Raw genomic sequence first — 12,778 nt, forward strand, 5'->3', positions numbered from 1 at the left:
AAATCCTCTATATAAGGAAGAGAATATCGAGTAAAATCTAATCACTTTTAGGAATCTCAAAAAGACCACACAAACATACATACACACACAAAAAAAAAAAGAGAGAGAGAGAGAGAGAAAAAAAAAATATGACTAGGGAGAGATGGAGTTTCGTCATCATCCTTTCGATTATCTCATTGTTAGCAAATACGATTAATTCTCTACAACTAGATCGGCACAGTTTTCCTCATGGTTTCATTTTTGGAACAGCTGCTTCAGCGTTTCAGGTAATTTTTATGATTAGCAGCAATCTGTGACATAGTCACATAGCAAATGGTAGCAAATGGCTATGTGATTATTCTATTATTTTCTTTTTCATTCTGTTATTTTGATTGATAAAACAATTATGAAACTTTGCAATTTCACAGTTATATTAAAATTCTCTCGGCTTAACAAATAAAAATTGTATTTTAATCGTGTTTTTTTTTGTTTCTTTATGCAATTTTACCATTTTGCAGTATTATAGTCATATTCTACGAGTCATAGTAGAATAAAACATATATGGTACGGTTTTAAAACATGATGCGAAAGATTTTCGTGTGCTCCTCTAATCATACAATTTTCAATGTTTTCTTTTTTGCTTACGGGTTCTCTTTATTAAGTGAACTGAAAAAAAGCTGTTATATATTATTACAAAACATGCTCTTTTTGGGTCTTTTTTTGGCTCTATGCCCTTTCTTTGGTTTTAAACCAAACAAAAAAAAATCAAAAAATCAAAAAAGATGAACCGTAAACTTACTTTTAACACATATCTGGGCAGCTGGAGTTGAAAGTAAAAACACTGCTAGAGTTTCAACTTCAACGACGAGAAAAAATCAAAAATATTATTAGCTGACATGTAATTAATCCTGACGGTTCTGTTTTTGATTCGTTCTTGTTTTCTTCTTCTCAAATGTTCTCTTGTCATATAAAGTAGAGATATAAGGTATCTTGCATCATCCTATAAAAGTTATATATAATGTTTGATTAGAGAATATGTTACATAAATTTACGAAAAATCATAATTTATTACAAAATTGTCTTAGTTAATTAAAGTTTATTACGTTCCAAATTACAATCATATACAGGTCACGATCTTCCGTAAAAATTTGCTCATGTTTTGTCCTCATTCTTATTTGTCACTCTAATATTAGCCTTGCGATAAAATAATGTACTCTTCTTAAAATAAAAATGTTTATATTATGCAGTACGAAGGTGCAACAAACGAAGGCGGCAAATCTCCAACAATATGGGACCACTTCAGCCGCACTTATCCAGGTATTGTCTAGTTACAGCAAAATCTACGGACGGATTCAATGGACCATTGTCGATTCGATAGACCATATATAGTTATGCTGAATTATTTGTGAGCAGTGACTGATTTTTTTTTTTTTTTTATATCTTTTACTGCAGAAAGGACCAAAATGCATAACGCAGATGTAGCAGTTGATTTTTACCATCGTTACAAGGTACAATCTATATATAATCAGCTTATTTATTCAAAGCATGCATCTATATTCTATAACCAATCATATGATATTTCAAAACAATATTTAAATCAAACTATCATATTATTTAATGAAAACCAGGTTATCTCTAAATTTCGTAATTAATCATCAAAATGAAAACAGCTTTCGAAATAAGTCAAAATATACTTTCTTGAAAAGTTAACATCGTTATAATTTTTTTTTGTTTTTGTTTTGGTTAGTCAATACAATATGGTATTACTTATTTATCCTTTGTTTAATCAAATATGTATTGTGATACGACAACAACAAATCAGGATGACATCAAATTGATGAAGGAGCTAAACATGGATGCTTTCCGATTCTCGATCTCGTGGTCCAGATTAATTCCCAGTATGTTTGAACTCTTTTTTTTTTTTTCTTCTTTTCGATGATTAGATTTTTTCTTACGATAACTATTTATACAAGTTATATATAAAGTTATATTTTAATTATTTATATAGGCGGAAAACTAAAAGATGGAGTAAATAAAGAAGGTGTACAATTTTACAAGGATCTCATCGACGAACTTCTTGCTAATGGTATAATCATTAATCCATGTGTTAAAGTTCTTTATTAAAATTAAACATGTGGTTATAACTTAAATAATCAAATTTAATCATGGTTTGATAAACATGCAGATATACAACCTTCTATGACGCTTTATCATTGGGACCATCCACAATCTTTGGAGGACGAGTACGGTGGCTTTTTAAGCCCTAAAATCGTGTAAGCAAAACTGGAAATGCATATCATATGTCCAAGATACAAAAACATAGTTAATGTGAAATGATTAATTTATTTAATTTATATGATTTTACTCAATATAGAGAAGATTTCCGAGATTTCGCAAGAATTTGTTTCGAAGAATTTGGAGATAAAGTTAAGATGTGGACAACGATCAATGAACCATACATTATGACTGTTGCGGGTTATGATCAAGGTAACAAGGCTGCTGGGCGATGCTCCAAATGGGTAAACGAAAAGTGTCATGCTGGTGATTCGAGTACCGAACCTTACATTGTTTCACATCATACTCTTCTTGCTCATGCCGCTGCAGTAGAAGAATTCCGAAAATGTAAACAAATTTCGCATGATAGCCAAATCGGGATAGTATTGTCCCCACGATGGTTTGAGCCTTATCATTCTGATTCTGCTGATGAGAAAGAAGCAGCTGAACGAGCTCTTGCTTTTGAAATTGGATGGTAAGTTATCTTTAACCAAATAATTTAATAATTTTAAATGTTAGTTTCTATTTGTAACTTATTTTTTTCTTTCTTTATGTATATATAGGCATCTCGATCCAGTGATTTATGGAGATTATCCAAATATCGTAAAAAAATATGCAGGACATAAATTACCTTCATTTACTGCAGAACAATCAAATATGTTAAAAAATTCATCTGATTTTGTTGGAGTAAATTACTATACGGCACGCTTTGCTGTTCATACACCTCAGATCGATCCTGAAAAGCCTCGTTTCAAAACTGATCATCATGTCGAATGGAAAAGTACGTACTACTAATTACCAAAGATTGGTCCATATAATAAAAGGCTTAGATGATAAACTAAACACTATTTGTAAATTGCTTTGAAACAGGTACCAACCACAGTGGCCACCTTATTGGACTTGGGGTACGTAACTTAATTCGTTCTTCGTAAATACTAATTTCTAAATGTGACAAATAATATTATACTAAGGTATTTAAAATTAATATCATTTTGTTTTCAGGAAGAAAGGGGTTTATTGTTGTCATATCCGGAAGGCTTGCGAAAAGTTCTAAACTATATCAAAGACAGATACAATAACATGCCAGTCTACATCAAAGAAAATGGTTAGCAACATTTTTTGTAATCCTTTTAACTCGACTAAAAACAAAATAATGTCTTAGCCCTGAATTCTAACTTGAGATTGATATGTTCTTAACCCACTAAATAAACTGAGTTTTTTTCTTCTTTTTTCTTGATGCGGCTAATTATGTTTTATATTGATTACTAAATTTCAGGAATCAATGATAACGACGATGGCACACAACCAAGAGAAGAGATTCTTAAGGACACATTTAGGATTGAATACCATAAGACACATTTCGAAGAACTTCACAAAGCTATAGTGTTAGTTCTTGATTTTCTTATAATATTTATATTTTTTGTTGAAATCGATCAAGTTTATGATAATTTTTTTTTTTTCTGATGTTTATAGGGAAGATGGGTGTGACGTAAGAGGATATTATGCATGGTCATTGATGGACAATTTTGAATGGGAACATGGATACACAGCTAGATTTGGTCTTTATTATGTTGACTTCGTCAATGGTCTTAAACGTTATCCAAAAGATTCGGTCAGATGGTTTAAACGGTTCCTTAAGAGATCGGTCGGAGAGACTAAAAAAGAAGAAGTGATCAAGGAGATGATGTCATGTAAGAAGTCACGTGAGGAGGGGAATAAGACACTGTATGAGCAAGAGGTACAATCTGCGGGCTTCTTTGTATCTTTCATGGCGGGGAACCAATCAAGGAGAGACGAGGAGGAGAAAAATCGTTGCTCGTTTGATTATCCTTACAATCATTTGGTGTTTTGCAAAGAATAGAGAATCCGTCGTCATTTTATTGATTTCATATCCCCTTATGGTTTTTTTTTTTTTTTTTTCATCCCTTATTGTTAAAAATATGTAGTTGTTGGAATTTCGTTTGTTATATATGATCTTATTAGAAAGAGAGGGTAATGGAGCTGCACCTGCACATAGTTTGGCTAAATTTGGCTGTTGTAATTCAACCTTTATTCTGATTCTGTGTTTATGCCTCTGTGGCTACAAAATCAACTTTGTAAGGATATTGTTACTTCAATATAAGTTTATGTTTAATTTGGAGGAAAACAAAAAACAAAACAAAGAGGTCATGATCTAGCTAGTTAACTAGATGGTGTTTTTGTGTTATAGGCTACTAAGTTTTTTTGTTTTTTTTTTCTGTAGTAAAAGTCAGTCTTAGGCTACTAAGTTGAACGATTAAAATGGTTAATCAGACGTTTTAGATGAGGTAAACAGCGGATTGACAAAATCAGGATAAAAAATATATAAAAAGAAATCATAGTTTACTACTTTGACGTTTGTTTGTTTTGTTTTTGTAGTCTAGTGTTTGTTTTTTTTTTACTGTATCAATTATTTATCTTTGATAAAATTGTTGTCTTAATCTATCACCCTCTCTGATTGCTAACAAATTTATCGTACATACGTAACGTACCACATCTTTTTCATCACATCAGCACCATTCACCACGAGATGCTGGATATATCCCTATCTCATGACAAGTGGCTTTCTTAAACATTAGCAGTCAAAGACGACAACAGCCGTCAGAGAGAATGCTTTTACTAGATTTCTTCTACTTTCTTTATTCGTCAACAATACTTATCGCTTACATAAAAACATTGCATCAAAGTCAGAAACGTAACAGGCAGTCCGAGGTAAGAAAAACAACTGTAATGACACCAGAAAACCTTAGATTGTACTACATGTAATGTAATACCCGTCAAGCCCCTCTCCTTATCAGTGGATTTTTGTTTCTCCAAGAAGCAAATTGGTCATGAGTCATACTAGTTAGTGGTGAAGTGTCTCTTCTTCTTATTAATCTTACTAAGATTGGATTCCAGTTTTTACAATTTGGCCAAATTATATTATGTCGTATTTTAGACAATCTCCGTGTGAAACTGTGAATGTTTTAGCGTACACACGTACACAAACAAAAGAAAAAAAAAAAAAAAAAAAACTGAGAAGACTCACCTCTTGTTCTCATATCTTTGCATGCGACAGCTTTTGTCGAACTGTATGTACACGTACGGCTCTTTAAAAAAACCATTTAATTGTACTTCTATAATTTGTTAACTCATGGAACTCTATAATATGATCTGCTATGTATTTGGGTTACGTTATGTTCTAATCTGGTTTACATTCCTAAAACTGTATTAAACCAATCTATATAATACATCCCCTATATAATAAAACGAAAGTACACAACATTTTTTTTATAATCTATATAATTTTTATAAATTGATTACAAAATATGTTATACATTAAGTATAAGTTGGTTAAAAAAAATGTTATATATTAATTGGTCAATCTGTGTGATATATGAATACACTTAAGAATATTCCAAAGAATCCTCTTAAAGAAAATATTCCAATGATTTATACAATTTCCAAAATAATCTCTTTAGTATTCCATGTATTGTTACAAAATATATACTGTTAAGCATAAAAAGGAATGAAATCTTGGCAAATTATTACTCTTAATCATGATTTTTGAGATTTTATTCTGTAGTTAAAAATAAAATCTTAGCTAAGCACGGGTAAAAAATTAAAAGAAAAATAAACAACAAACTTAACCTTACATAATACATAAAATTACAAAATTAACAATAAAAACTTACAAAATAGGTGTTTTTTCCAATCCATCATATTTAGCATAAGATTTTATTGCATAATTTTTTATCCAAAAGAACTTTTAAAAACAATCATATAAATTACATTTTATTCTAAAATTATAATATAAATAAAGAAATTGCAACTCATGCTCTAGCACGGGTCCAAATCTAGTGCTTATATTTATATCCAAACAAGTTTAGTTAATATTTTAATATCCATATATATAGTATTCTATAATTAATATAGATATTTAAAATATTTATTCCATATTAAAAAATTATTCTCCTATCATCTTTTTTGATTTTAAAATTTAAATGTAGTGAATCATCATATAATACATAAAGTTAATAAAAATATGTATTTTTTACTCCATATATTGTGATTTAAATTTCTTTAAATGAACATATATTACTCAATTAATATAAAAAGTGTGTGTTAAATATACATATTTTAAGAAGTTTATAATTTATAACTGATATATCTAAACTTAATAAAAAGTTTAAAATTATGAATACTTAAATATATTGAATTTTCAAAATAACACAAACGAGTTATATTACATGATATGTTATATGACATTACATGATTGAATTGATAATATTAAAAATAAAATATCGTTAATATGATACTTCAATACCGGTTAAATCCTTATTTTACTATCTTAACAACACCAATATAAAATATATCGAATCAAACTGATTTAGTTAAGATTGTATTAAACAAAAATTGTTGTGCACGAATTATATACTAAATCAAAACAACTAATTATCCAGTTTGAAAAACCCAAAGGGTGGGCTTAGGAAACGCTTTTCCATTTAGAGGGTTTCATATCTTAGGAAAAGATTGAGTTACCGGGAAAATCTTTTATTTTCGCCGGATTTGATTGATTCTTTTTTTGTTTTTACGGTGTATTCTTGGAAGGTTACTGGAAAGTTCTTGACCTAGTTCTTCGTTTGCGGCCGCCGTCTTTCATTGTGAAGTGCTGGACAAGGTGAGGAAGCGCGAGTGTTTAGTGAGAACTTTTTTTCAGAGTGGGTGATGGAGTATGCTTTAGATAAAGCTTTGAAGGAGATGTCGCTCGAGGACGACCAGCCGATTGTGCTTCAGGACCATGCGAAGTTCGTCTCGAGTGTAAGGAATACTTGTAGTATTATTGGCAAGCTACTGTGTCCGGAGAATCAAAAGATGTCAAGTTTGATCCACGAGATGCCAAGGGTTTGGAGGGTCTATAACAGAGTCCGTGGGATCGCTTTGCCCAATGACAAGTTCCAGTTCATCTTTGATTCTGAGGCAGATCTTTCTCTAGTGCTGCAGTCTGGAGCTTGGACTTTTAATGACTGGAGCCTGACGCTTGAGAGATGGGTAGAGAATCCGCCGAGTGATTTTCTCGAGGTGTTACCAATATGGGTGCGTATTCGGCACATACCAGTGAATTATCTTACTGTGGACACGATAAAGGAAATTGCAGGACACATTGGTCGTGTCACGGATATTGCTTTTGATCCATTGAAGCCTCTAAGTAGGGGATATGTGAGAGTTAGGGTTTTGTTTGATATTAACAAGCCTCTGAAGAATAGGAAAGAATTGAAGATTCCATCAGGTGAGGTTGTGGAGATAGGATTTGAGTATGAAAGAATCCGGAAGAGATGTTATCATTGTTTACGGTTGACGCATGACAAGCTTCGATGCCCTTTGTTACCTTCAAACCGGCAATCTTCTGCTACGGGGGAGGAGAAAGGTCAGTTGTTGGTTCCACAGCGGTTGGTTCCGAGGATTAGTAATGATGATCCCTTGTTTGGGGTGCTGACTGATGATGATGTGGGCATTGATGTGTTGACTGGTAAACCAAAGATTGCTAAGGAGGTTTTGGACGAGATGCGTTAGTACTTGTCTGTAGCTGAGCCTAAGGAGAAGCAGATTCGTATTGAAAGAGTCCGTAAGTCTGTTTGGGATCTTGAAGGTGACATTGAAGGTCAAAAGACTTTGCTACGGTTGGAAGCTCCTACACGACTTACTGCGGATGCGGACAAAGGTAAAGGGCTGGTCTTTGACTTTGAACACTCAGCTTCTTCAATTGGTGACGGTGACCGAACTATGAGTCCTGCTCAGAATTCTGTTCAATCACAGCCGATTGTTTCCTCCTCTGCTTTTCTGTCTGGTCATGGTGCTACGGGTCATCGAGCTAGCTTCTCTGCTGGCTCTTCCGGCACTACCAAATACCAGAAGAAACGTAGACGCCCTAGTCAATGGAGGAGGAAAGCTCAGGCCACGTTAAATGATCAGGGGACTGGAAGAAGTAATCAACCTGTTAACGATGAGAATGATGTAGTAGTGATGTCAAAGAGGAAAGCTTGTGATGAGGTTCCAGTATCAGCTAAGGTTGCTAAACACGATGCAAGTAAGGCGGTTCCAAGTGAGGAACTGCCAGTTCAAATATGAGTTTTATGAGTTGGAATTGTCAAGGATTGGGGGGCACCTTGACAATTCCTTACTTGAGGGAGATGCGTCGTCTACATTTCCCGGACTTTTTGTTCCTCCTGGAAACTAAAAATTCCAGAGACTATGTGGTGAAGTTACAAAGGAGTTTGGGGTACGAGTACTCGCATATAGTGGATCCAGTGGGGCTCAGTGGAGGATTGGCTCTATTCTGGAAGCCATCTTATGAAGTTGAAGTTATTAGTGCGGATCACCGAATCATAGACGTGAAGGCCAAGCTTGGATCACTTTCGTTTTATGTTTCTTGTGTCTATGGGGATCCGGTAAGTAGTTTGAGACAAGGTGTATGGGATTCACTTGTTGACATTGGGGTGTCTCGAGATGCACCATGGCTGGTCATAGGTGACTTGAATGAAATGGTCAGTAATACTGAGAAGCTTGGAGGTCCAGCACGGGCGGAATCATCATTTTTCCCTTTTAGAAATATGATTCTTGATTGTCGCCTACGGGAGGTCTCCAGTATTGGTAATAGACTGTCGTGGGCCGGTAAACGCAATAATATGTGGATCCAGTGCTGTTTGGATAGAGCCCTTGGGAATGAAGCATGGTTTCAGCTGTTTCCACGGGTGCAGGGTGAATATATGGAAAGGATTGGCTCGGATCACAGGGCATTACTGCTACGCTTGGCTAATGATAATGTTTCTAGATCAGGAAGGTTCATTTTTAACAAAAGATGGATCTCTAAACCGGATTTCGCTGCGGTGGTTCAATCAGGTTGGAACAAAGGCGTGACTACGGGACAAACATCTGTGATGAGTCGGATTGCGGAGTGTAGAAGAACTATTTCTGGATGGAAAAGATCACAAAATCTGAATTCCAAAGTGCGGATACAGCAGGTTAGAGAGCAAATGGATGCAGAGGGTACCAAAATACATCCTAACTTTCAGCTTATGCGGGATCTGCGCTGGGAACTGGCTGAGAATTATCGAGCAGAAGAGCTTTATTGGAAGGAAAGGAGTCGAGAACAATGGTTGCAGGGGGGTGACCGCAACACGAAGTTTTTTCACGGTAGTGTTCAACGGCGTAGGATTCAGAATCAGATTTTATCTCTTTTTGATGAAAATGGTGTAGAGCAGTTCTCTGAGGGGTCTAAAGGAGAGGTGGCCGTGGCATATTTCCGCAAGATGTTTACTATCTCAAATCCTAGTGCCATAATGGAAGCTCTAGATGGGATGGTGCCTCGTGTCACTGATAGTATGAATGCAGAACTAATTCGCCCGGTTTCTGCATTGGAAATAAAGAATGCAGTTTTTAGCATCAAAGGGGAGAAGACGCCAGGGGCGGATGGTATGTCGAGTCAATTATTTAAAGAATATTGGGATGTTGTTGGACCTCAGGTGGTGCAGGAGGTGCAACAGTTTTTTGCATCTGGTCATCTTCCATCTGATTGGAATTTTACGCAGATATGTCTAATCCCGAAGGTGCAGAATCCTACTCGCATGACCAACCTAAGGCCTATCAGTCTGTGTTCTGTATTATACAAAACAGTGTCTAAAGTTTTATGTCAGCGTTTGAAGCGGTTCCTGCCTAAAATAGTATCAGACACTCAAGGTGCCTTTGTGTCGGGTCGCCTCATAACTGATAACATACTTTTAGCATACGAATTGGTCCATGCGCTTCAGACGAAAGCAGGTTGTAATGAGGAATTTCTAGCCATTAAGACAGATATGTCTAAAGCCTACGACAGAGTAGAGTGGAATTTTCTTGAAGAACTGCTTATTAGGCTTGGTTTTGATATTAAATGGGTTAACTGGATTATGAGCTGTGTGCGTTCAGTTACCTTCTCGGTTCTCATTAACGGGAAGGAACATGGCTTCATTAAACCAGAGAGGGGGATTAGACAAGGGGATCCTTTGTCCCCCTTTCTATTTATTCTCTGTGCGGAGGCACTAGTCCATGTGATGAACAAGGCAGAGCAAGAGGGTAGACTCATGGGGCTGAAACTTACACCGGAGTGTCCTTCGATCCAGCACCTCCTTTTTGCTGATGACAGCCTATTTCTGTGTCGTGCTAGTCTTTTGGAATGCTCAAACCTGTTACAGTGTTTAAGGTTGTATGGAGATGCGTCAGGTCAAGAGATAAATCTCCAAAAATCATCGATAACCTTTGGAAAGAAGTTAGATCCGTACATGAGGAGGGTTATCGGTTTGTTTACGGGTATTGAACAAGAGGGAGGGGCTGGTAAGTACTTAGGCCTCCCTGAATGCTTTAGTGGCTCCAAGAAGGACATGTTAGCGTATATAACAGATAGATTAACATCTCGATTACGCGGTTGGTTCGAGAAAACATTGTCCTTGGGGGGAAAAGAAGTTTTGCTTAAAGCAGTGGCGCTTGCTCTTCCGGTGTATGCGATGTCCTGCTTTAGGCTATCGAAACACCAATGTAAGAAGATAACGAGTGTGATGGCTAACTTTTGGTGGAATGTAGTGGAGGAGAAGCAGAAGATGCATTGGGTTTCTTGGGAGAAAATGTGTAAGTCAAAGGATCAGGGTGGCTTAGGATTCAGGGATATAGGCCGTTTTAATCAAGCTCTTCTTGCGAAGCAAGCTTGGCGCCTCCTGGATGCACCATCTTCGTTACTGGCACGGGTGTATAAAGCAAGATATTTTCCCTCGATATCGTTTATGGAGGCTAATCTTGGTCCGCGACCGTCTTATGCTTGGAGAAGTATATTATTTGGGAGAGAGTTGTTGGAAAAGGGCCTCATGAAGTCCATAGGTGATGGTTTGGATACCAATGTTTGGCTGGATAAGTGGGTTTTTGATGAGCTTCCACGGAGACCATGTAATAAGGAGCAGATGATAAATTTGAATCTCCGAGTGTCTGAACTTATCACTAATCAAGGGGACTGGAATCTGCAGGCTCTTCAGGAACTTTTTCCCCCCTGTGATGTTATCAAAATAAGATCATTTCCCCCGGATACGCGGCTTCAAGATAGGTTGGTATGGGCGTATACGAATAATGGACACTACTCAGTAAAGAGTGGTTACTGGTTGAGCTCTAAAGCTATGGAGGTCCCGGGTGGCGAATCAGAGGGCTCACGAGTGTTGAATGAACTAAAACAAAAGGTTTGGACAGTTGAGACAGCTCCAAAAATAAGAATGTTTCTATGGAGAGTCCTCTCAGGTGCTATAGCAGTTGCGGACTGCATGAGGAATCATGGTCTACAAGTTAATCCGATATGTCAGGTGTGCAGATCTGCCGACGAAACTGTGTCACATGCTCTGTTCCTTTGTCCTGTGGCGTCAACGGTTTGGTCAGCTACTGCTCTACCTTTGCCTGTCCAAGGTTTCTCTACTTCGGTCTCGGAGAACATTGGTCATTGTTTGAGGCTTATTACTAATACTGATCTACCATCGTCCCTACGCCTTGCGATACCTTGGATTTTATGGGAGATATGGAAGGCTCGTAATGGGATGGTTTTCAATAACAAGCTGTAGGACCATCATGTGTTAATTGCAGGTGCGGTGGCGGATGCTGAGGAATGGTTAAAACTGAATGAGTTGCAGAAGCAAGAGCAAAGGTCAGTTGTGGGTATTATGCGAGGGGGTATGTCACAAAAGAGGTGGACTAAACCAGCGTTTGGAATACTGAAATGTAATATTAACGCATCTTGGGCTAGTAGTCAGCACTATGCGGGGGGAGCTTGGATTCTTAGGAATCATGTAGGTGATGTTCTGTTCCATTCCCGGCATGCGTTTCTACCGACAGTGAATAGAATTGCTGCAGAACTACAATGTTTGCTTTGGTGTTTGGAGAGTTTACAGATCTTACAAATCCTCTCGTTTGAAGTCTGGACAGATTGTGATGCAGTAATTCAGGCGCTTGAAAAACCGCAGGCTTGGCCTAAGTATCGTTCACTGCTTCATAAGATAAGCCAAGTTATGGTGCATTTGCAGAATGTATCAATACGCCTTGCGTCACCTAAGTCGAATGGAGTGGTGCGATCGCTTGCTAATAGTGTTACACGAGACGGCAGGTTGAACTCGTATTTGGTTATGGGAGGTCCTGCTTGGTTACATGAGCAGATTGCACGTGACAGCTATACTTAATATCGGGTGTTGTTTTCCCGTTTTACTTGGTTTTTGGTTTGCTTTCTCTATTTGAAACATTGTATAGACAATTAAAAAAAAAAATCAATAAAATTAACAAAAGAGTACACTAACCAAATTAATATTAAAATAGTACGTTAACAAAAGAAAATCAAAAGAACCTGAACTGCGGATCATAATCTAGTTCGGGTTTATATTGGTAAACATAAAAAGAAACAATAACCGAAACCGACTTTAGATCCGAATAAAACATTTTTCTATTGCCAATTTTACTAATTTAGCTACTATAC

The 12,778-nt window shown here is 36.4% G+C and overlaps 2 protein-coding genes across 2 annotated transcripts; both read left to right on the forward strand.

The window, feature by feature from the left end:
* Positions 1-45: 45 nt before the first annotated feature.
* LOC104788282 (beta-glucosidase 30) lies at positions 46-4,239 on the forward strand. Its single transcript, XM_010514019.2, is given in 13 exon segments — positions 46-266; positions 1,227-1,296; positions 1,432-1,487; positions 1,802-1,877; positions 1,988-2,065; positions 2,165-2,252; positions 2,354-2,728; positions 2,817-3,034; positions 3,124-3,158; positions 3,256-3,358; positions 3,530-3,638; positions 3,727-4,091; positions 4,094-4,239. Coding segments are annotated over 13 exon segments (1,755 nt in total). The 5' UTR covers positions 46-128; the 3' UTR covers positions 4,138-4,239.
* A 2,739-nt stretch (positions 4,240-6,978) lies between these two features.
* Positions 6,979-12,488, forward strand: LOC104789794 (uncharacterized). Its single transcript, XM_087512782.1, has 4 exons — positions 6,979-7,819; positions 7,901-8,338; positions 8,404-11,844; positions 11,899-12,488. Exons 1-4 carry the CDS (start codon positions 6,979-6,981, stop codon positions 12,486-12,488), a joined length of 5,310 nt encoding a protein of 1,769 aa, XP_087368908.1.
* The last annotated feature ends 290 nt before the right edge of the window (positions 12,489-12,778 follow it).

The sequence above is a fragment of the Camelina sativa genome, chromosome 5 (genome assembly GCF_030686135.1).
Source record: "Camelina sativa cultivar CO46 ecotype springtype chromosome 5, ASM3068613v1".
Lineage (NCBI taxonomy): Eukaryota > Viridiplantae > Streptophyta > Magnoliopsida > Brassicales > Brassicaceae > Camelina > Camelina sativa.